This window comes from Oncorhynchus clarkii, chromosome 22 (genome assembly GCF_045791955.1).
Source record: "Oncorhynchus clarkii lewisi isolate Uvic-CL-2024 chromosome 22, UVic_Ocla_1.0, whole genome shotgun sequence".
NCBI lineage: Eukaryota > Metazoa > Chordata > Actinopteri > Salmoniformes > Salmonidae > Oncorhynchus > Oncorhynchus clarkii.
In genome coordinates, this window is record NC_092168.1 from 39000910 (window position 1) to 39026352 (window position 25443).

Here is a 25443-nt window from a genome sequence, read left to right on the forward strand (position 1 = left end):
ACTGATATTGCAGGCGAAAGCCTGAGAAAAATCCAATCAGGAAGGGACTCTTATATAGAAAGCTCTGCGTTCCTATGCGTCCCTATTGAGCAGTTAATGAGATATCAACCAGATTCCTTTTTCTATGGCTTCCCTAATGTGTCTAGTGTCACACTACATAGTTTCAGGATTTTATTTTGAAAAATTAGCCTGAACGTCAACATTGCGTCAGTGGTCAGCTGGAGTCTCTCAGAGTGTTTTGTGCATAAGGGACAAATGCGGCCATTGTTTCTCTCTTTCCTACTAAGAAGCCACCTGTCCCGGTTGATATATAATCGAATAGATATTTGAAAAACACCTTGAGGATTGATTATAAACAACGTTTGCCATGTTTCTGTCAATTTTATGGAGCTAATTTGGAATATTTTTCGGCATTGTCGTGATCGCAATTTCCGGTCGAATTCTGAGCCAAACGTGAAGAACTAACGGAGTTATTTCAGCTACAAAAATAATATTTTTTGGAAAAAAGGAACATTTGCTATCTAACTGGGAGTCTTGTGAGTGAAAACATCCGAAGCTCATCAAAGGTAAACAATTTAATTTAATTGCTTTTCTGATTTTCGTGACCAGGTTGCCTGCTGCTAGCTAGGCATAATGCTAGGCTAGGCTTTCGATAAACTTACACAAATGCTTGTCTTGCTTTGGCTGTAAAGCATATTTTCAAAATCTGAGATGACAGGGTGATTAACAAAAGGCTAAGCTGTGTTTCAATATATTTCACTTGTGATTTCATGAATATGAATATTTTCTAGTGATATTTATGTCCGTTGCGTTATGCTAATTAGTGTCAGTTGATGACAACGCTCCCGGATCCGGGATGGGTAGTTACAAGAGTTAAGGCAAGTGTGTTGTTATGTGTTAATAACATTTAGACTACGTTGCCCAGCAGGCTATGCGGATGGTTAAAGAACGCCTTGCATGGCTAAACACAGAGTTTTCTAGCTAAAGTATATGTTCATTAAAAGTAGTTAAACCTACGCCCCGGTTTGTCATTATATAAGGAACAAACATAACATGGTGTCAGATTGGTAGTCGCTATGACGAGACAGAGAAAATAAAGGAGTAACTCTGCAAATTTCCTCAACGAAAATTGAACATTCTACCACAAGTCAAGTGACGTGGGTAGTTGAAGATGCTAGCTTGCAAGAGCGAGGACAACGAGCCGCAGCAGCGAGAGCAAGGCTGCATTGGAATCTGTTGACGAGCAAGTTGATGAGCAACATACTGAAGTAAGAGAAATTGACACTGTTCCTGTTCTCCGTCATGAATAGGCTTTGTCCTCCTACTCAGTTAACAGGCAATTTAGCTGACAATTGGAAACGTTTAAAGAAGAGATTCAATATCTACCTAGCAGCCCACTGGCTGGGAAGATGGCAGGGGGAGATGATGACAAATTGAAAGCTTCTATTTTTCTACATGTTATTGGAGAGGAAGCATTGGACATTTACAATAGCTTTCAGCAAGACGAGGCAAACTTGACATTGACTGTGCTAATGGATACATTTGAGGAGTACTTTGTACCAAGCCAGAACGTCACGTTTGAGAGATACAAGTTTCTCTCATGATCAGAAACAGGGAGTCAGTTTTAACCAGTATTTGGCTGAGCTGAACACACTGGACAAAACGTGTGAATTAGAAAATCTGAAAGACTCACTAGTGAAAGACAGGATAGTCTGTGGCATACTTGATAATGGACTCAAGGAGAGATTGCTGCGTGAGCAAGATTTGACTTTGGATAAAGCAGTGAATATGTGTCGGGCAGCTGAAACCACCAGAGCACAAGCTAAAGAGCTGTGCAGGGATGAGACGTCAGTGTATGCAATAAAAAGAGAGGAGCACCACACACAACGCCTTACAAAACAAAAACAAGCAAAAGAGAGAAATCAAAACACTACATGTGGATTTATCCACAAGCCAAAACAAATGCCCTGCATATGGCAAATCATGTAACAACTGTGGGAAAAATAATCCTTACTCAAAATGCTGCAAAGCTGAGGCTACAAAGAAAAAGGTTCACACAGTCGAGGAGATGGGAGAATTCTTTGTTGATTCTGTGGAATTATGCAATACAGTAAATGCTGAATGGATTGTGCCATTGACTGTGAATGAAACTATAATACCATTCAAGCTTGATACTGGAGCACAGGTAAACCTGTTGTCGCTGGATGACTGAAGGTCAAACACTGAAGGTGAAGAGCAAAAGCTCTTAAGCTCACTGGTTATTGTGGTGAAAAAGAACGACGATCTCAGGATATGTCTAGACCCGAGAGATCTCAACAGAGCAATCAAGAGAGAGCAGTTGCCAACCAGAGAAGAGATAATGTCGCAGTTTGCTGGAGCAACGTGGTTCAGTAATCTTGATGCCTCATCAGGATTCTGATAAATGAAGCTAGACGATGCAAGCTCAAGGCTATGCACATTCAACACACCTGAGGGCAGGTACAGATTTCTTTGTCTACCATATGGGATTCTCTCCGCGCCAGAGGTCTACCACAAGACAATCCACATGATCTTCGAGCACCTTCCAGGAGTGGAGACTATAATGGATGACATCATTGTATGGGGGTCCACAAAAGAAGAACACGATGCGAGAGTGAGACAAGTGCTGGACCTGACACGGAAAGTCAACCTAAAACTAAACAAGGACAAATCCGAGTTTGGTGTGAAAACACTTACCTTCGTGGGAGATGTACTTTCTGAGGACGGAGTCAAATCAGACCCGAGGAAAACATCAGCCATCAACAACATGGAGCGCTCGAAGAACAAGGACGATGTGAGACGCTTCATGGGCATGATCACCTACCTTGCGAAGTTCATACCTCAACTGTCAGCACAGTCCGCTCCACTCAGATGTCTTCTAGAACAGAAAAATGAATGGGAATGGTCCCATGAACAGGAAAACTGCTTCAAAAACCTAAAGAAGACAAGAAGAGCCAGTGCTCAGGTACTATGATCCAGAGAAAAGCACAAGGATTTTTCCAGACGCGTCACAGTTTGGCCTGGGAGCAGTTCTTCTGCAACAGCATGACGACACATGGCAACCCATCGCTTATGCGTCCAGAACCTTGACAGGCGCAGAGACAAGGTATGCACAAATAAAGAACTACTGGCAAGCACATACGCTTGCGAAAGGTTTCACCAATACATCTACGGACGAGACTTCGAAGTAGAAACCGACCACAAACCATTGGTGTCAATCATGTCTAAGCCACTGAATGATTGTCCAATGAGAATCCAGAGAATGTTGATCAGACTGCAAAAGTATGATGTGAAGATGATCTATACCCAGGGAAAGTTCATGTTCGCCGCCGACACTCTTTCTCGAGCAGTCGACAAAAAGGAGAGCTTCGACACACAGAAAAACACTGAGATTCAGGCCTACGTCGACATGATCGTAACATCACTTCCTGTGTCTTCTGAGAGTGGAGCAGATCAAAAGAGACCGCAGTTGACCAAACAATGACAGAGTTGAAAGAAACAACACTGATAGGATGGCCTGCACAGAAAAACAACTGTCCAAGGAGAATACAGGATTACTGGATATGCAGAGCAGAGCTCACCGTTGTGGATGACATAGTGTTCAAAGGCAACAAGATTGTCATTCCCGTGACACTACGCAAAGAAATGCTACATAAAATACACAAGGGCCACTTGGGTGAGGAAAAATGCAAACGACGAGCACGAGAAGTAATGTACTGGCCAAGAATGAACCAGGAAATCAGCCAGACCACTGCTTCATGTGAACTGTGTTTGACCTACAGGCCAGAGCAGCAAGCAGAGCCGCTAATGCCTCATCCAGTACCCAACAGACCCTACTACAAAGTTGGAATTGACCTTTTTGACTGCAATGGCAAAAGTCACATTGTTGTTACCGACTACTACTCAAACTACCCTGAAGTAGCAACACTGCCAACTACCTCCAGCAAAGCTGTAGTCACCTACCTGAAATCAATCTTTGCAAGACATGGGGTTGCGTCTGAACTGTACTCGGACAATGGCCCGCAGTTCTCAAGTTCCGAATTCCAATCGATCACTGACGACTGGGGATTCTGACACAACACCTCCAGCCCCAACTACCCAAGGTCCAATGGCTTAGCAGAGAGTTCAGTCAAAATTGTCAAAGGTCTGATGAAAAAGGCACATGATGGAAAGGAGGATTTCCTAAAAAATCTGATCTACCGCAGCGCACCGCGGCAGAACGGACTTTCACCTGCACAAATGTTGATGGGACGTCACATCAGAACCAACCTACCCATCCATGAGGACTTGCTAACACCCAGAGGTGCAAAAATAGCAACACAACAAAAGTGCAAGACACTTACCTGAACTGAAACCTGGAGATCATGTACGACTCCGAGACATCACTACAGGAACCTGGATGCAGCAAGGGTGTGTGCAGAGAGAAGTTGCACCGTGATCCTATGAGATCCAAACGGAGTATGGATCACAACTGAGACGAAACAGAGTGGATCTAAGGCTTCAGCCATTCACTCAAGGGACTGAGGATAATCAGGAGGATACTGCTGAAGCGTCAAATGCCTTTAGAAATAGACAATTCAGTCAGAACATCCTGACTGACAATGAACGCTGTCCAACTGTTTCAGTTCTGTTTCAGCAGAACGACCAAAAAGGTCTGTCAGAGCCCCTGAAATTCTTATTGAGAATTGCTAAATATATACAGTGGGGAGAAGAACTATTTGATACACTGCCGATTTTGTAGGTTTTCCTACTAACAAAGCATGTAGAGGTCTGTATTTTTTTATCATAGGTACACTTCAACTGTGAGAGACGGAATCTAAAAAAATCCAGAAAATCACATTGTATGATTTTTAAGTAATTGATTTGCATTTTATTGCATGACATAAGTATTTGATCACCTACCAACCAGTAAGAATTCCGGCTCTCACAGACATGTTCGTTTTTCTTTTAAGAAGCCTCCCTGTTCTCCACTCATTACCTGTATTAACTACACCCGTATAAAAGACACCTGTCCACACACTCAATCAAACAGACTCCAACCTCTCCACAATGGCCAAGACCAGAGAGCTGTGAAAGGACATCAGGGAAAAAAATGTAGACCTGCACAAGGATGGGATGGGCTACAGGACAATAGGCAAGCAGCTTGGTGAGAAGGCAACAACTGTTGGTGCAATTATTAGAAAATGGAAGAAGTTCAAGATGACGGTCAATCACCCTCGGTCTGGGGCTCCATGCAAGATCTCACCTCGTGGGGAAGGTGAGGGATCAGCCCAGAACTACATGGCAGGACCTGGTCAATGACCTGAAGAGAGTTGGGGCCACAGTCTCAAAGAAAACCGTTCGTAACACACTACGCCGTCATGGATTAAAATCCTGCAGCGCACGCAAGGTACCCCTGCTCAATCCAGCGCATGTCCAGGCCCGTCTGAAGTTTGCCAATGACCATCTGGATGATCCAGAGGAGGAATGGGAGAAGGTCATGTGGTCTGATGAGACAAAAATATAGCTTTTTGGTCTAAACTCCACTCGCCGTGTTTGGAGGAAGAAGAAGGATGAGTACAACCCCAAGAATACCATCCCAACCGTGAAGCATGGAGGTGGAAACATCATTCTTTGGGGATGCTTTTCTGCAAAGGGGACAGGACGACTGCACCGTATTGAGTGGAGGATGGATGGGGCCATGTATCGCGAGATCTTGGCCAACAACCTCCTTCCCTCGGTAAGAGCATTGAAGATGGGTCGTGGCTGGGTCTTCCAGCATGACAACGACCCGAAACACACAGCCAGGGCAACTAAGGACTGGCTCCGTAAGAAACATCTCAAGGTCCTGGAGTGGCCTAGCCAGTCTCCAGACCTAAACCCAAAAGAAAATCGTTGGAGGGAGCTGAAAGTCCGTATTGCCCAGCGACAGCCCCGAAACCTGAAGGATCTGGAGAAGGTCTGTATGAGGGAGTGGGCCAAAATCCCTGCTGCAGTGTGTGCAAACCTGGTCAAGAACTACAGGAAACGTATGATCTCTGTAATTGCAAACAAAGGTTTCTGTACCAAATATTAAGTTCTGCTTTTCTGAAGTATCAAATACTTATGTCATGCAATAAAATGCAAATGAATTACTTAAAAATCATACAATGTGATTTTCTGGATTTTTGTTTTAGATTCCGTCTCTCACAGTTGAATGACAGACCTCTACATGCTTTGTCAGTAGGAAAACCTGCAAAATCGGCAGTGTATCAAATATATATAAATACAAAAAGGGGCACCTGGACTGAATGTTTTGTTAATGTGAAAAGAAATAGAGCCACAATAGAGTATTGTTGGACAGACTATATTTAGTTGAATTTTAATTTTAATTTTAAGGAAAAACATTTGGGGAAAGAAATGTGTGTTATTGAAAATTGCATGTTTTGCAGGTTGAGTAAACAAATGTGATGTGACGTGTAATAACATAGAAAAGTAGTTTTCTTTTAAAGGTTCTTTTAAAGATTTAGACTACGTTACCCAACAGGCTATGCGGGCTATGCGAATGGTTAAAGAACGCTTTGCATGGCTAAACATGGAGTTTTCTAGCTGAAGTATATGTTCATTAAAAGTAGTTAAACCTACGCCCCGGTTTGTCATTATATAAGGAACAAACATAACAGCAAGCAAAGTTGATTATTCAATTAAAATATGTGACGTCAAAGTTATATGGTTAGCTAAAGTTGAAACGTTATTAGAATTTGAGCAGGTTTGTAAGATAGCTAGCAGAAAAAAGGCTATTTTAGTTCGCCACTTTACAAGCTTGCCAGCGAACTCCTTCAAACAGTATTTCATTATTTGCCAGCCTGACATTGGCAATTAGCTTATTTCATTATTTGCCAGCCTGACATTGGCAATTAGTTTATTTCATTATTTGCCAGCCTGACATTGGCAATTAGCTTATTCATCATTTGCCAGCATGACATTGGCAATTAGCTTATTTCATTATTTGCCAGCCTGACATTGGCAATTAGCCTATTTCATTATTTGCCAGCCTGACATTGGCAATTAGCTTATTTCATTATTTGCTAGCCTGACATTGGCAATTAGCATACCAAGGAAATGTCTGTAGAGCGCCGAGGCACAGATATGGGGAAGGGTACCAATAAATATCTGCAGCATTGAAGGTCCCCAAGAACACAGTGGCCTCCATTCTTAAATGGAAGAAGTTTGGAACCACCAAAACTCTTCGTAGTCCTTGCCGCCAGGCCCAACTGAGCAATCGGGGGAACAGGGCCTTTCAACAACGTTGAAGATGGCTTATGATAGAGAAATTAACATTTACTTCTCCGGCAACAGATTTGGTGGACATTTCTGCAGTCAGCATGCCAATTGCACGCTCCCTCAACTTGAGACATCTGGCATTGTGTTGTGTGACACATGCACATTTTAGTGGCCTTTTATTGTCCCCAGCACAAGGTGCACTTGTGTAATGATCATGCTGTTTAATCAGCTTCTTGATATGCCACACGTGGCAGTTGGACGGATTATCTTAGCAAAGGCGAAATGCTCACTAACAGGGATGTAAACAAATTTGTGCACAACATTTTAGATAAGCTTATGGAACATTTCTGGGATCTTTTATTTCAGCTCATGAAACATGGGACCAACACTATATGTTGCGTTTATATTTTTGTTATTTATATTATATATATATATATATATATATATATATATATATATATATATATGTGTGTTTGTGTGTACAAAACATTAAGGACACCTGCTCTTTCCATGACAGACTGACCAGGTGAAAGCTATGATCCCTTATTTGATGTCAAGGTTTGTGTCAAGACTGCAAATAAGACTCACATCAAAAATAAGTTACAAAGACAAATAGAAAGAAATGTGTATATTTGGCACTTAAGCATGAATACATTACCCAACACTGTCAACCAAGAGTCAAGACTAAACCAATTAACCTTGGTGGTGGGCAGACAGACTGGTTTTATACTATTCTGAACCATTTCACAGAAACCAGAAAAAAATGCAACAATATGTCTGTGAAACTATACATTCACAGTATTATGAATGAATTGTGGTTTATTTGGTAGCACTTCATAGTGTGACTAATTTGACTAATTGCATGAATACTGTACAAAGTTAAAGGTGCGCTATATGATAGATTCCCCGCTTCCCCTAGCTAGGGCCTCTAGTGGGGAGACCTGAGGTCAACCTACCCCTGCCCTACCTCCTACTTCTGAGTGGGAGACCTTCCCATGCAGTAGCTTGCCTAGCTCAAACTAGAATCAGGGCGCCCAATCCGACAAGGTTAATTGACGGTCAGTCCCACACGGTGACATATCATTGGTTAATTGACGGTCAGTCCCACACGGTGACATATCATTGGCGTGACGTGAAAATGAGCGGTAGAAAACCGGTCGCGGCTGCCCATGTCGCCGATACCTAAATCCTCCACTGGATCAAGAATGATCCTCCACCCAAAGGACATTCAACCAACTTGACAACTGTGGGAAGAATTAGAGTCAACATGGGCCAGCATCCCTGTGGAACGCTTTCGACACCTTGTAGAGTCAACATGGGCCAGCGTCCCTGTGGAACGCTTTCAACACCTTGTAGAGTCCATGCCCCAACGAACTGAGGCTGTTCTGAGGGCAAAAGTGGGTGCAACTCCATATTAGGAAGTTGTTCCTAATTTTTGTACGCTGTATTTTTATCCGTTCGATGTTGCTACAGCACTGTGGTCTTTTTAGAGTGGAACGTTGTGCAACATTGCAACACAAGCATTAAGGGTGGGGTGCCATTGTTGATTTGGCAATGTGATCATAAACTTATAGAAAACACCCAGGCGAGTGTATATCATAAGTCTATCCTCGCCTGGGTGTTTTCTGTAAATTAATGATCACATTGCCAAATCAACATAATGCTCGTGTTGAAATGTTGCACAACATTTTACTTTAAAAATAAGCCCTCCGTGCTGTAGCAACATCGACCTGATCAAAACATTGAACGCGTCTGTCATTCATTGTAGGCATACGTTCTTTGAGGCAGACGAAGCTCCCTATACTTCGTTTAACGAAGACATGCTCGGTGCGCCAGATCGACTACGGTTTGGAGGTCAGTATGATCATACATTTTCGCACTTGTGCATTAATGAGGCCACCTTCTCAATGAACAGTCTGTTCAAAAAGCTGCAAAGACGACGATTACATACGGTGATAGAGTAGGAACGGCAGAATTGTGATAGCCTAGGTTGGTTGTGTTGAAATGGGTGTGTTTGGGAACCTAAATCAACTGCATTTCCTAATCATTTAACATGAACTGTTAAATGTTTTTATTTTTATTACAATTATTCGCGCAGAGCAATTGAGGCCGCCGCGTAGCACAAACAACCCTCTTGGAAAAAAAACAACTACCCGCCCATAAACACCCTCCCATAGCGGTGTGGGATTACTCTATTGGCTGGTTTAGGAAAAGATGGTGGATGAATTAAGATAGTGAAGTAAGGCAGTTTACCATTGACGTTTCAGTCTACTTAACTGGGTGTGTCTCCCACAGACACCAATGTAATAGCAGCTGGATCTGGTCTACGTAATACATTATTTCATTGAGAACAAAAAAACAGCGAGTGGGGTGTCTGGTTTAGGTTTTGACATTTCCCCTGATTGGCTCAGGGAGTGTCTGTCTTGCGGGTGAGTTCACTGGTGCTGACCAGGAGGGGATTCGATTAATGGCGTGGGTGAACCGGGTTAGCATTGATTACGAGGATGAACCGGTTTCCCCAGTTAAAGCCGAAGATGAAGTTGGCTGAAAACAAAAATGGCATAGTTCTATGTAGGCCAGTGTTTTTACATACGAAAGTTTTGCTCTTTATATAAACACATATCGTTTTCCCCAAGGGAAACTATTTAAATTATAATATTTATTTATTAGAAAATACATGTTTTATGTTTCTGAGCGATGTATCATGTTATTTTGTTGACATTGTGGCCCTGTGCAGCTCTATTTGAGCTAGGCGCTCCTCCCTTACCGCTTTTGCCCGGTGAGGGGCAATAAACCCGTTTTATCCCGGTTCAGTGTAATCAAACTCCCTCCTGGTTGACGCCTCTATGTATATGAAACCGCGCCTCTCCTCTCGTCAGTTGTAGCCGCAGCCTTCTAGAACCAGTCCGTGCAGAACAAGCCGCTCTACAGCCTAAACTATTACCCACATATTGTGGTTCTGTTAGAAACTAAGGTAGGCACTCATAGTATCTACTGCTTAGGTATATTGGGTTTAAACGCTTTTATTTGGTCTGATCATCGCTAAATCCCCGTTGTCTGGCAACAGTGGCTACAATAGCCCAACTAACCATTGTTGGACATAACAAATACCATCGGGGTCTTTAAAATACAGTGGCCTATTTGATACGAACATGTATATTGCAATATGTGTTATGGAGAGAGATGTAGGTAGGCCTGTTGAGTTTTGTTGTGAAGGAAGATAATGACAACTCTCACACCGGCTGATTGTGCACACATTCAGTAAATTAATATTCGCGATTAACATTAGGTAATTTAGCCCAGACTAACGTTAGATTCTTTAACTTCGTCTAGTCTTTGCCAGTATCCCTAGACTATTAGCCCCTCATCATACGATGGCCAGTCGGTGTTCAATGTATGTAACATTCTGGGGTTGACTTTTCCGGGTGGAACGTTAAAACATTGTTACGAAGTTTTCAGAAGAAGCAATGTATCGATTCAGCTGTAGCACCAATACTGTCTTGTTGATTTGATGCGTTTTATCTCAAGGTTTCTTGCCTTGATCTTGCCGGTAGCTAATGTAGGCTATCCATGTTCAGTTTAGAGAAATGGGCCATAGGTGCTAAAACTAATTCTGGTTCAGGTGACATTGTTATACTTGTAAAACTAGAGGTTGGAATCTCTTTGAAACTGTCCCTGTTTAGTAAAATGGCATTTAATACAAGAGAAATGCTGACTCACTGGTCTAGTAAGCCATGTTGTAAATTAATTTGATATGTACTTTAGACCAGGGGGAAATTGCCTTGACTGTATCACTGCTGAAATAACTTCCACATGCAGAAGGCTTGCCAGCTGCCATTTTCTTGTTACTATTGACTAACTCTCTCCTACTCTGCCTCCCCCAGGTTTCAGGATGTCCCAGAAGATCAAGGCAGGGTCGGTGGTGGAGATGCAGGGGGATGAGATGACCAGAGTCATCTGGGAGCTCATTAAGGAGAAGCTCATCTTCCCCTACCTGGAGATGGACCTGCACAGGTGACTTGTACCTGCTGCTACACCTGGGCTTGTAGTCATTACTGTACACCGTAGCAAAGGGTAACAGGAAACATTTTACAATGAAAATGAGCACTTCTTATTGGACAAGTTCAGGTAGTCCACCCTGTTTTGACACATTTCCTATACCTTAAATAGATAGAACTGGAATTAATAGAGCAAAGTTATATCAGTGTTCTGAATCTACGTGGGTGGGGTTCGCTATGTGGGTGGGTGGGGTTCGCTATGTGGGTGGGTGGGGTTCGCTATGTGGGTGGGTGGGGTTCGCTATGTGGGTGGGTAGGTAGAGTTCGCTGGGTGGGTGGGTAGATTTCACTGGGTGGGTGGGTGGGTAGAGTTCACTGGGTGGGTAGGGTTTGCTGGGTTGGTGGGTAGGGGTTCGCTGGGTGGGTGGGTAGGGGTTCGCTGGGTTGCTGGGTGGGGGGGTGGGTGGGTAGAGTTCACTGGGTGGGTAGAGTGGGTGGGTAGGATTTGCTGGGTTGCTGGGTGGGTAGAGTTCACTGGGTGGGTAGAGTTCACTGGATGGGTAGGGTGGGTGGGTAGGGTTCGCTGGGTTGCTGGGTGGGTGGGTGGGTAGAGTTTACTGGTTGGGTAGGGTTGGTGGGTAGGGTTCGCTGGGTTGCTGGGTGGGTGGGTAGAGTTCACTGGGTGGGTGGGTAGAGTTCACTGGGTGGGTGGGTAGAGTTCACTGGGTGGGTGGGTAGAGTTCACTGGGTGGGTGGGTAGAGTTCACTGGGTGGGTGGGTAGAGTTCACTGGGTGGGTGGGTAGAGTTCACTGGGTGGGTGGGTAGAGTTCACTGGGTGGGTACGGTGGGTGGGTAGAGTTCACTGGGTAGGGTGGGTGGGTAGAGTTCACTGGGTGGGTAGGGTGGGTAGAGTTCACTGGGTGGGTGGGTGGGTAGGTGTTCGCTGGGTTGGTGGGTGGGTAGAGTTCACTGGGTGGGTAGGGTGGGTGGGTAGAGTTCACTGGGTGGGTGGGTAGGGTGGGTGGGTAGGTGTTCGCTGGGTTGGTGGGTGGGTAGAGTTCACTGGGTGGGTGGGTAGAGTTCACTGGGTGGGTAGGGCGGGTGGGTAGAGTTCGTTGGGTGGGTAGGGTTCGTTGGGTGGGTGGGTAGGGTTCGTTGGGTGGGTGGGTAGGTGTTCGCTGGGTTGGTGGGTGGGTAGGTGTTCGCTGGGTTGGTGGGTGGGTAGAGTTCGCTGGGTGGGTGGGTGGGTGGGTAGAGTTCACTGGGTTGCTGTGTGGGTAGGGTGGGTGGGTAGAGTTCACTGGGTGGGTGGGTGGGTAGAGTTCACTGGGTGGGTAGGGTGGGTGGGTAGAGTTCACTGGGTGGGTGGGTTGGTAGAGTTCACTGGGTGGGTGGGTTGGTAGAGTTCACTGGGTGGGTGGGTAGGGTTCGTTGGGTGGGTAGGTGTTCGCTGGGTTGGTGGGTGGGTAGAGTTCACTGGGTGGGTAGGGTGGGTGGGTAGAGTTCACTGGGTAGGGTGGGTGGGTAGAGTTCGTTGGGTGGGTGGGTAGGGTTCGTTGGGTGGGTGGGTAGGTGTTCGCTGGGTTGGTGGGTGGGTAGAGTTCACTGGGTGGGTGGGTGGGTAGAGTTCACTGGGTGGGTAGAGTTCACTGGGTTGCTGGGTGGGTAGGGTGGGTGGGTAGAGTTCACTGGGTGGGTAGGGTGGGTGTGTAGAGTTCACTGGGTGGGTTGGTAGAGTTCACTGGATGGGTTGGTAGAGTTCACTGGGTGGGTGGGTGGGTAGAGTTCACTGGGTGGGTGGGTAGGGTTCGTTGGGTGGGTGGGTAGGTGTTCGCTGGGTTGGTGGGTGGGTAGAGTTCACTGGGTGGGTGGGTGGGTGGGTAGAGTTCACTGGGTGGGTAGAGTTCACTGGGTGGGTGGGTAGAGTTCACTGGGTGGGTGGGTGGGTAGGCTTCACTACAGGGTTCAGTAGGTTGACTTGTAATGGTAAGTTTTTTTTCTTAAGCCGCATGCTCAGGAAACCCCTATAGGTTACAGGAATAACACGTGATGTGGAAAATGCTGATTGTAGCTGTGCTCTGCACTACACTAACCCTAGACACTAGCAAATATCACCAAGGACAGGTTTGTTAGTTGTCACTGCACATTATTGCGCAACATGTTCTTTATTGTACTCTCTTGCTATCCTGTATTAGATGTCTGTTCAGAACATGTGGCATGTTTCAAGTGTTGGGTAAAAGGTAGTGTGATGGCCAGATCAAAGGGACTTGTATGATCATTTACCATTTTTGAAAAGACCAATGCATTTTGAAATTGTGAGGTTTGTTCCTAGAGGTAGCTGTTTTAAAGAGCAGTGTATTACCCCCCCCCCCCAGACAATCTGATCACATGACGTCAGCAGACTAGTGGAGCTGGATGTGGCGTGATTGATCCAGAACCAATCCTTTCCAAGATCTACAACTCTGGTCTGTCAAATCTGAACTGTTCAAGTCCTCTGCTCTAGTCCAGTCCTCTACTATAGTCCAGTCCTCTGCTCTAGTCCAGTCCTCTGCTCTAGTCCAGTCCTCTTTGCACTAGACCTTCAGACCGTGGACTGATATTAAACACACACACGACATTGGCTGCTGTGCTGTGATTATTACAATTGTACATGAGCTTTTCAGTGTCTTAATACCGTTAGAAATGTTTTGATGTTTTTGAGAACTGGCAGTTAAAGGCTAAATGCATAAGATCGGTTTTAAGAGCTTCGGAGTTCTTACTACTTTTACAATATTTTCAGAATTGATGCAAATTGATAGGTTGTAATGGAAATTCTATAACCAACAAGAACCCATGACCTCATACCAGTGTTCCAAACCCATGACATAACCTGGTCTCCAGGCTATTGTGCACAGCACATAATAAGCCTGGTACATCAACTATTCAAATTTGGTCTGTTAATGAGTGAACTATTTTTAATTTTAGCGAAACACACTGAGGCGTGGCTCTGTGCTTGTGGTGTGCTATTGTACGGGAGGGTTAGGGGGAAGGTGTTGTGGGAAATGATTGGTTGGTAAAATAAGCTGATGTCTATGTGCCGGGAGTTTCTCCTGGGCTTTCTGCTAACGAAGGTCAAGTTTGACGCGTTCGTCCACCAGACTCTACGTGCATTTGGGCAGAAGTGTTTTGGAAAGAGATTACCCATGACCTGACCTGTGTTCATGCTCATTACCCATGACCTGACCTGTGTTCATGCTCATTACCCATGACCTGACCTGTGGTCATGCTCGTTACCCATGACCTGACCTGTGTTCATGCTCATTACCCATGACCTGACCTGTGTTCATGCTCGTTACCCATGACCTGACCTGTGGTCATGCTCGTTACCCATGACCTGACCTGTGGTCATGCTCATTACCCATGGCCTGACCTGTGGTCATGCTCGTTACCCATGGCCTGACCTGTGGTCATGCTCGTTACCCATGACCTGACCTGTGGTCATGCTCGTTACCCATGGCCTGACCTGTGGTCATGCTCGTTACCCATGACCTGACCTGTGGTCATGCTCATTACCCATGACCTGACCTGTGGTCATGCTTGTTACCCATGACCTGACCTGTGTTCATGCTTGTTACCCATGTCCTGACCTGTGGTCATGCTTGTTACCCATGACCTGACCTGTGGTCATGCTCGTTACCCATGACCTGACCTGTGGTCATGCTCGTTACCCATGACCTGACCTGTGGTCATGCTCGTTACCCATGACCTGACCTGTGTTCATGCTTGTTACCCATGACCTGACCTGTGGTCATGCTTGTTACCCATGACCTGACCTGTGTTCATGCTTGTTACCCATGTCCTGACCTGTGTTCATGCTCGTTACCCATGACCTGACCTGTGGTCATGCTCGTTACCCATGACCTGACCTGTGGTCATGCTCGTTACCCATGGCCTGACCTGTGGTCATGCTTGTTACCCATGACCTGACCTGTGGTCATGCTCGTTACCCATGACCTGACCTGTGGTCATGCTCGTTACCCATGGCCTGACCTGTGGTCATGCTTGTTACCCATGACCTGACCTGTGGTCATGCTCGTTACCCATGACCTGACCTGTGGTCATGCTCATTACCCATGGCCTGACCTGTGGTCATGCTCGTTACCCATGTCCTGACCTGTGGTCATGCTCATTACCCATGACCTGACCTGTGGTCATGCTCATTACCCATGGCCTGACCTGTGGTCATGCTCATTACCCATGGCCTGACCTGTGGTCATGCTTGTTACCCATGTCCTGACCTGTGGTCATGCTCATTACCCATGGCCTGACCTGTGGTCATGCTTGTTACCCATGTCCTGACCTGTGGTCATGCTCATTACCCATGGCCTGACCTGTGGTCATGCTTGTTACCCATGTCCTGACCTGTGGTCATGCTCGTTACCCATGGCCTGACCTGTGGTCATGCTCATTACCCATGTCCTGACCTGTGGTCATGCTCATTACCCATGTCCTGACCTGTGGTCATGCTTGTTACCCATGTCCTGACCTGTGGTCATGCTCATTACCCATGGCCTGACCTGTGGTCATGCTCATTACCCATGTCCTGACCTGTGGTCATGCTCATTACCCATGAACTGACCTGTGGTCATGCTCATTACCCATGTCCTGACCTGTGGTCATGCTTGTTACCCATGTCCTGACCTGTGGTCATGCTCATTACCCATGACCTGACCTGTGGTCATGCTCGTTACCCATGACCTGACCTGTGGTCATGCTTGTTACCCATGACCTGACCTGTGGTCATGCTCATTACCCATGACCTGACCTGTGGTCATGCTTGTTACCCATGACCTGACCTGTGGTCATGCTCGTTACCCATGACCTGACCTGTGTTCATGCTCATTACCCATGACCTGACCTGTGTTCATGCTCATTACCCATGACCTGACCTGTGTTCATGCTCATTACCCATGACCTGACCTGTGGTCATGCTCATTACCCATGACCTGACCTGTGGTCATGCTTGTTACCCATGACCTGACCTGTGGTCATGCTTGTTACCCATGACCTGACCTGTGGTCATGCTTGTTACCCATGACCTGACCTGTGGTCATGCTCGTTACCCATGACCTGACCTGTGGTCATGCTTGTTACCCATGTCCTGCCTGGGCAGATTTATTTATTTATTTTAAATTTTATCTCCAGTAATTAAAAAATGTATCAAATTATTGCCATCTGAAGGTGGTCAAGTGAGAAGGATAGCTGAAGTTTGTATTTTTTAAAATTCTTGCAGGTTTGTTTTATTCCTGCTGTCCCAGTTTCTGTGCCTGTAAGGCACACTCATTGGTTTCACAAATCTTAGGAATGCATTCGGTCTGGTTGGGGATGTGGGGTGTGTGGACTCGTCTTGGTCAACCACAGTGCGCACACAGCCCTCAGGCAATTTATCGCCATCTCGCACCATTACACAACACCTGTAGTTCTGTATCACAGTATCAGATGTGCTGATTTCCCAATGCCATTGAGATGCACATCTAACCTGCGGTTGTCTGTGGAGTAGCACATTGTTGTAGTACTAGGCTAAGGGGGAGGGAGAAACTGGGTGAAAGGTTGTTGAACAAAACCCAGTTTACACAAGGAAAGGCTTACAAGGAAATGAGGTATTTATGCTTAGTCTTGTCTTTTTTGGATGTACGGCTGCAGTGCACACTTTATTTGTGGGGTGATTTCAATTTAGTGTTAAATCAATAAACAAATAAATAGTTCCTTCTTGCATTGTTGGGGCGGCAGGGTAGCCTAGTGGTTAGATCGTTGGACTAGTAACCGGAAGGTTCTGCCCCTGAACAGGCAGTTAACCCACTGTTCCTAGGCCGTCATTGAAAATAAGAATTTGTTCTTAACTGACTTGCCTAGTTAAATAAAGGTAAAAAAAATAAATAAATGTGTTGTAGTTTGTGAGCAGACAACCCGGTCTCTAACTGTGTGTAGAAATGGGAAGTTGGTTATGTAATAATTCCTCAAACTAATAGTTCATTGTAGCACGTCAGTCATCACTAGCTGCCATAAACCCCGCCTATTATTACAATTTCTCTTAAAATAACATTTTAAACAACCTTAACCACACTGCTAACCTAATTTAAGACCAAAAATACACCTTTTTTTTAACGATCTAGCCAATTGACTTTTTGCTTGCGGTAACTAGTGGAAATCCAGAGCACCCCATCGCCTGCTAAAATGTGTTGGGTCTTTCAGAGGAGTAATTCATTAGTTCAGTCACGTAGCAGCAGCCTGTGAAGACTGGCCTCTTTGTTCACATGTTAGCGTCTTGTATACTGTTTCTGGTTCAGCCTCTCACCAAGCTTACTCTATAGTGATGACACCATGTGATTTACATCATTTCACACTGATTTGAATGTTGCTCTGTTCTCATGCTACTTTTTGCAATTGTTTAATTCCTGCTGCATTTGAAACGGGAAGGTTTTGTTTACTGGGTCCTGTTTTGATTGGTACAGTGTGGCTCTGTTAGACCTGAGAGTAGGGAACTCCCTGATGAGGTGGTTCAGAGGTAGGCTTTGCATTGGGAATCCCCACTGACTTCATTATAGAAGGCTAAATGACAGCAAACACAAACACACACAGTAAATGTATTAAACTTTATTCTGATAGAAACATTAACTTTTTAATTGGTTTCACAGGCCCACATACTCTTCATAGCATTTGTCCTCCCATGAACCCTAAAGGTAACAATTATCCTCCTACCTGCTGCTCTTCTGCCCTTCCCTCAGCTACGACCTGGGCATGGAGAACCGCGATGCCACGGATGACAAGGTGACGGTTGAGGCGGCGGAGGCGACGCGGCACTACAACGTGGGCATTAAGTGTGCCACCATCACGCCGGATGAAAACCGGGTGGAGGAGTTCAAGCTAAAGCAGATGTGGCGCTCGCCCAACGGGACCATCCGTAACATCCTGGGAGGCACCGTGTTCAGGGAGGCCATCATCTGTAAGAACATCCCCCGCCTGGTGCCCGGCTGGGTCAAACCCATCATCATCGGCAGGCATGCCCACGGAGACCAGGTAACCTTTTACCACCCCTTCAGCAGTAGAACCCTTACTAACCATTAATTAAAATTAGAGGTCGACCGATTTAATTGGAAGGTAGAGGTCAATTGATTAGAGGTCAACCGATTATGAGTTTTCAACGCCAATACCGATTATTGGAGGACCAAAAAAAGCAGATGCCGATTAAATTGGCCGATTTTTATTTATTTAATTATAATAATGACAATTACAACAATACTGAATTAACACTTATTTTAACTTAATATAATACATCAATAAAATCAATTTAGCCTCAAATAAATAATGAAACATGTTCAATTTGATTTAAAATAATGCAAAAACATAGTGGCTCTCTGATAGGTTTCTCTAGACCCCCCCCACCCCTAATGATTGGCTCTCTAGCCCCCCCCCCACCCTAATGATTGGCTCTCTAGGTTTCTCTAGGCCCTTCCTCCCTCACTTCCTTGAATCTGATTTACCTCGAGAGACAGAGGATGGATGCTATGCCCTAGGTAAATGAAGCTATGTGTTAGTGTTGTCACTGAACGCTCAGTCACTGATTTAAAATGGCCTTGTTGTCCTTTAGACCATGATGTCGCCTCACTGGCTCCACGTCTCAAAGTGGAACGTCATTCATACTGTACTGCAGCTAGAGAACAATGTAACCTCTACGTGGCACCATGCCGTTGTCAATACGCTTCAACTCCATTGAGAAATGAGGTGGGATCTTGACCTTTTGGTTGGTTACTGTATTTGACAATCACGTCACGGTATGGCCTGGATGTTTTTATTTATTGTAATACAGTGCTATTTCGGATTGGTCTTTCGGTTGCATCCACACTACTGATTGGTTGAAGACAACCATAACAATGATTCATTTTGACCAGACACATCTGTTTTTCAGCTCTCCAACAGCAATGTAACCTGTCATCTATTCTGAGATTACAGGTTACTGTCATCTACCCAGTGAACAGTAGTCCAGTGCCTGGTTGCCCCAGACAGGGATTGCACTTCTATTTTCCTCCACTAGATAGAGCCCTTGTCTGTTTCATCTATGACCTCTCCACTCTCTCTCTCTCCCCTTTGCAGTACAAGGCCACAGACTTTGTGGTACCTGGACCTGGGAGACTGGAGATGAAATTCACACCCAAGATTGGGGAGCCAATGAACTTTGTCGTCCATGACTTTGAAGGTAAAACCACAAGATTTACTTGTCAATGAAAATCAATCTTAAAATGTAACCTTTGCTTGTAAGGGAAAATAATGTCCAGAATATATTTTGTCTGTTATATAATATTGTTAGCCTATGGTGCCAGCCTGTGTATGTCAATATGACAATCTTTACATATGTTTGCTGTGTAAATATTACAATATGAGAACGGCAGTATCTGATTTAACTCTGAATGATAAATCAGCTGTGTACCTCCCTCTACTGCACATACTGTAGACAAACACAGCATTTTGATTAACTAGAGGGTGTGATTAAGGTTGGCTCCATTGCTCTGTTTGCAAAATGGGGGAGGGGGGAGGTGGCTGTCTTAGTGTGTGTGGCGTATTCATGTGAGTGTACAGTATCTTCATGAGAATGATGCGTCTTTGTCCTCCAGGTTCAGGTGGTGTGGCTCTGGGGATGTACAACACAGACAGCTCCATCAGGGACTTTGCCCACAGCTCCTTCCAGATGGGGCTGCAAAAAGCCTGGCCTCTGTACCTCAGCACCAAGAACACCATCCTCAAGAAGTACGACGGACGCTTCAAAGATATCTTCCAGGAGATCTATGAAAAGTATGTCTGCCTGGCCTCAGACATTTAATTGTCGAGTAAATCTTTATTTTCCCTATTGACAATATATTTTTTCAGCATGTAGACGATACACACGAGTCACATACAATGTATGGTTGACGATAAAGGGTAATTGGCCGACAAGCCCCCCACCTACAATGCATATTTTCTATTTCTGACTCCTTTATAAAGGGCAGTACGAGGTTTAGGTGTGTAAACCCTGTTCTCAGACCTGTTCCTGTGTGTCCCAGGCAGTACCGCTCTAAGTTTGAGCAGAAGGGGATCTGGTATGAGCATCGTCTGATTGATGACATGGTGGCTCAGGCTATGAAGTCTGATGGCGGATTCATCTGGGCCTGCAAGAACTACGATGGGGACGTCCAGTCTGACTCTGTAGCCCAAGGTAAGACCAGCTAGTCCAGTCTAGTGTACTCTGATGTAGTCCAGACGCTAGTCCATTTTTGAATTTGTGTATTTTAAGGAATATTTTAAGACTATCTCAATAGAATGCCTTTTAGTTCCAGAACACAGGATAATGCTTATATTTTGTCTTGGCACTACTGTCCCTGAGCGCTTATATCCAGTTGGCTGTTAAGTACTTTGTGACATATGTATTTAATATCTGTGTGTACCCCAGGTTATGGGTCCCTTGGTATGATGACCAGTGTGCTCATCTGTCCTGACGGTCGTACGGTGGAGTCGGAGGCGGCCCACGGCACGGTAACGCGCCACTACAGACAGCACCAGCAGGGCAAGGAGACATCCACCAACCCCATCGGTAAATTAGACACGGATACAATGTATGTTCTATTTCATTCGGTCTCCGACTGATAACGCCTGCTCTAAAAACCATTCAGCTCATTCCACTTCTGGATGTAGATCTGCATGTAGCAGGGGTGTATTCATTACACTGATTATGTTGCAAAATGTTTCTTACACCAAACTGGGAGGGACCTACCTGAATTTGTCCAATAGAAACTGTGTTTTCTATTGATTACAGCACAGAGAAACACAGGCAACACGAGGACCTAGGAAAAGAGCTCAACGTTTTGACATGTCTCTAACGTGGTGTGTGTGTGTGCGCAGCGTCCATCTTTGCTTGGTCGCGGGGGCTGCTGCACCGGGCGAAGCTGGACAACAACGCAGAGCTGCGTGTGTTTGCTGAGGCCCTGGAGGTCGTCTGCGTGGAGACCATCGAGGCTGGCTTCATGACCAAGGATCTGGCTATCTGTATCAAAGGCATGGCAGAGTGAGTAGCATGCATACATACGCACAGTAAATCTGACTCTGAAACTAGACTGACTCCAACGGTCTTTCTTTCCTTCATCTTCTCCCTTAGTACCAAACGCTCAGACTACCTGAACACCTTTGAGTTCCTGGATAAACTGTCAGAGAACCTGAAGACCAAGATGTCCAACCAACCCAAACTGTGATCACCTCATCTCCCAACTTTAAACACACACACTATTGACAGCAGGGACTATGGGCCCCGGCCAACACTGAACCAATGAAGGGGGACTGTCTGCCCAGAACGCAACCAGAGCTTCTAGAAGACCTAGGACCCTTGAGACTTAATCATTTTCTCCACAAGCAGTCTGTCTGCTTCAAGGAGGTGTCTTGTCCAGGGGGGGGGAGGGGTGTCCTCCCAAAGCGAATGAATCATTCCTATCTAAACTACTTGCCATTGCTGTCCCACTCTCCCCATGCTTGCTGTTGCTTGGCAATATGAGTATTCATGTGGACTCATTAAACTCAACTTGCCTCTTATTTCATTACTGTTCTGGACTGTTCCAATGTTACCCAACAATACAGACCAACTCCTTCTGCATCATAAAAGCTGTTGACCCCCTACAACTCTAATGCCATCAGCTCTGCCTCTTGACCACGCCCCCAACTCACCTGATGAACTAGCTGCCCAAGTCAACACTGCTCTGTCTCCCCCAATTCCCCTGCAACTCCTTCCGTCAGCTATTTTCAAGGAAAAGCTCACAAATACACTTCACACAACTTACTCATCACTGCTCTGTTCTCATTAAAGCCTGTCTGCTCTCTGTCCATCCCTGGATCCTCTCCCTACTGTTCTCATTAAAGCCTGTCTGCTCTCTGTCCATCCCTGGATCCTCTCCCTACTGTTCTCATTAAAGCCTGCCTGCCTGCCCTCTGTCCATATCACACACCATCAACCTCGCCCACGGATCTCACCCCTCCAACTACAGAACAGCTGCAGGCACTCCTCCCCCCATCTTAAAAATGCCAGGAACGGACACCACCATCTTTCTGCACAATTTCCAACCTTCCTTTCCAAGACTCTGGAACAGACTGTGGCCTCCCAATTCAAACCCACCTGCTAGTCAACAACTAATTCAAGCCCCTTCAGTCTGGTTTCCACCACAGTACTGAAACTGCACTCAAAGTTGTGAATGACCTCACCTCTGCTGATGCTGGTGCCCTTAACATCCTGATTCTCCTTGACCGGAGTGCCGCTTTTAGCACTGAGTCATCAGATTGAGGGTACAGCACTTTCCTGGCGACAATCATACCTCATAAACCAGACCCACTACATCTCCCTCAATGGCCATACCTCAGACGCCACTGCAGTCACACAGGGTGTCCCCCAAGGTACTGTGCTGGGCCCCTTACTCTTCATCTTCCTTGGTCAGGTGACACCCAGATCACCTCGGCACCAAATCCCTATTCGACCCACATTGAATTTCCTTTCTCGGCAATAAAAACATGGCAACAACACTTCCTCAAGCTAAACATTTATAAAACGGAACTCCTACTCATAGGCTCCAAATCCATCTTCACCAAAGTTGGTAATCTTGCGATTGACACCACTGTCTCCCCCCACACACACAACCTTGGCTTCACCCTCTCCTTTGACCATCACATAAGACAGACAGACTGTCAAATTGTCCTTCTTCCACCTCCGCAACATTGCCAAAGCCAGGTCCACCTGTCCTGCCGTTGAAACACGCATTCCATCTCCTCCTGTCTTGACTACTGCAACTCACTACTCTCTAGCGTCAACTCAAGCTCCCTCCATAAGCCCGACCCCCTCACCCACACTAAGTACTGGTAGCACATCTCCTCTGTGAACTTCATTAGCTCCCTGTCTCTCAACGCATTGATTACAAGCTCTTCTTTCTGACCTACAAAGCCCTTCACCACCTTGCCCCCCCCCCCCCCCCCCCCCCCCCCCACCTCTGACATTCTTGTCCCCTACCAACCCACATGCCCCTTACCCTAAACCAGGTTTGTATCCTAACCCCAACCCTCCCTCCCCATACACTGATACATCTCTCTTATTTCAGCCCACCCCGCTCTTTATTCATGTTTTTGTAAACGTTCTTTTTTTTAAAAATTTTTGTTTACAATTGTTTAGAGACTTTGGTCCTTGAAAAGTGCTTATTAATCCCATGTTTTACTATATGTAGGGTTCAGATGTAGGGTGAGTTTATTTGTATTTTTACAGGGACAGTGCACATTAATCAACGTTTCAGTAAAAGTGCTGGTTTTAGCCAGCCGACTAATTTTCAACCGCAGTCCCTGGGCAGGTTGTTGATGTGAGGCCCTCTTCTCCATTGATGACTTACCACTATGGTCTAGCCATATATTTTGGTAACACTCAGCCAATCTAAGTGGCCTGAATCCTAATTTGAGATCCACAAGCATTGTGATTTTTTTTTTTTAAGCAATCGCCTAGTGAAATATGTGTTTATAATTCTGCCACGTATGACTGTTTTTAATGAATGATGGACACAGAAATAACCAGTGTTCTTTACGCTAATTGCACTAAGGTCCCCCTATGGTTGTATTTTATTTTTTGTGTGTGTGTGGTCGGTCAGTGAGCAGTGATCGCCAGTCCTGCCTGAGGGTGATCTTACCCTTCTGTTGCCTTGTCTTATGTAACGTGACTTCAGTCTGTCACACCATTATATTAATTATGCCGTGACAACTACTGTAGCCTGTTTAGATTTTGACCGTCTTGACTTGGTGTCATTGATTCACAAAGCAATACTAGCATCACTCACTCCCTGTTTGTGGTTATGGAAGCGGTCGTAAGATATTAAAAACACACAACACCTTACCCCCCCCCCCCATACAGAAACGAGTGTCCAAGTACCTTCCTCTGCCAGTAAGCACACACAACCAGGGGATGCAGGTTTGTACTCGACAGTGTGGTCAGAATATCAACTCAATAAATGGGTTTTGGAGAAAATTGTCTAGTGCTTTCAGTATTTATTTTCTATTACCCCATAAATGTTGTGTTGTAAAACTTTATCTAGTGCCACGGTCTTACAAAAAACACTTTGGAAGATTTTAGTGTCTTACAGTTTGCCACCAGATGGTGCCATTGTAATCTGAGTGACATTGTTCATCAGGTGTAATACATCTTAGCTTCTTCCATTTCATGCAGATATGACAAGTGACTGTATCCAACATATTATCAGTTGCAGCACAACATCCCTCAAATCCTTCTAAAGCACTGACTATGGTATGTCCACATGGAGTATAGGCCTACTGCGATGCACCTTCCACATGTACACAGTCAGGAGCACCCTTGGCATGATTAGCTTTTCTGCACCAGATGGAATCCACATGGTTAATCCTAGCGCAAGCGGCGATGGGTGGATAGACCCAGAGGAAAAGAAAGGAAACGGAGGCACTCAGACTTCCAATGGAAGATGGCGAGAACCAAGGCTTCCAAAAAGGTATCAACGCCTGTAGGGCTGCTACTATTGTCCCAACGTAATTGGATTTTGTCTGGGAGAAGGAAGTCTCATTTTACCAGTCTGAGGCTCCACATGGATCACTTGCCACTGAAAGAGCAGGATTGTTAGCTGCGAATAGGAACAGTGGTTACTATTTTTAGAACCTGGCTGGATGGATGGGACAACATAGATCAAGAAGCCCCACATAAGCTATCAACTCTGAGGGAGTAAACATATTAGCTGGTATTGAACCAAAACTCATTTGTCAGTCTTAAAGAACTTCCAGCAAAAAAATGATATCTAAAAAGGTCTATATTCACAAGGCCCACAGCAGTAAGAGACTACCATAGAGATGGCCGTCTCTGTACTGTAGGAAGCCTGATGTTCTGAGGCTTGTTTTTATTTTTTACATTCGGCATCACTACGTCGTGGTAAATATAGTATTATTTCTAACAAAGATATCTACATGTATTTCAGGATGTGTATCCCTGGAAATAATCAGAATTCATGTACACAAGCTTTGAAAACATTGCTTGTTCAAAAAAAAAGTGGTCTCGGTGCAACTTATGTAAATTGAGGTTCCTTGGGGTAAGTGGGTGCTGATATCGTGTGATGGTGCTGGTAGGTCAAAGTTGAATTCATGGAA

General features: G+C 45.3%; 1 protein-coding gene across 3 annotated transcripts; it reads left to right on the forward strand.

Annotated features, from left to right (window-relative positions):
- The first annotated feature begins 8926 nt into the window (after window positions 1–8926).
- On the forward strand, window positions 8927–24304 carry LOC139380893 (isocitrate dehydrogenase [NADP] cytoplasmic-like). Of its 3 annotated transcripts, none has more exons than XM_071124044.1 (9): window positions 8930–9114; window positions 11145–11274; window positions 18024–18315; window positions 19390–19492; window positions 19908–20085; window positions 20334–20485; window positions 20720–20860; window positions 21169–21331; window positions 21422–24304. In XM_071124044.1, exons 1-9 carry the CDS (start codon window positions 9081–9083, stop codon window positions 21513–21515), a joined length of 1287 nt encoding a protein of 428 aa, XP_070980145.1. In that variant the 5' UTR covers window positions 8930–9080; the 3' UTR covers window positions 21516–24304. The 3 variants fall into 3 exon arrangements, with proteins under 3 accessions (XP_070980147.1, XP_070980145.1, XP_070980146.1); XM_071124045.1 differs by lacking the exon at window positions 8930–9114 and adding an exon at window positions 10135–10234; XM_071124046.1 differs by lacking the exon at window positions 21422–24304 and having other exon boundaries at window positions 8927–9114; window positions 21083–21312.
- Window positions 24305–25443: the final 1139 nt, after the last annotated feature.

Bases quoted from the DNA above. Each gene is read 5' to 3' on its own strand.
- LOC139380893 (XM_071124044.1), top strand. From the start codon at position 9,081: ATGCTCGGTGCGCCAGATCGACTACGGTTTGGAG. The intron at 19,493-19,907 runs GTAAAACCACAA...TTTGTCCTCCAG, and splicing joins TGTCGTCCATGACTTTGAAG to GTTCAGGTGGTGTGGCTCTG. The intron at 20,086-20,333 runs GTATGTCTGCCT...TGTGTGTCCCAG, and splicing joins TTCCAGGAGATCTATGAAAA to GCAGTACCGCTCTAAGTTTG.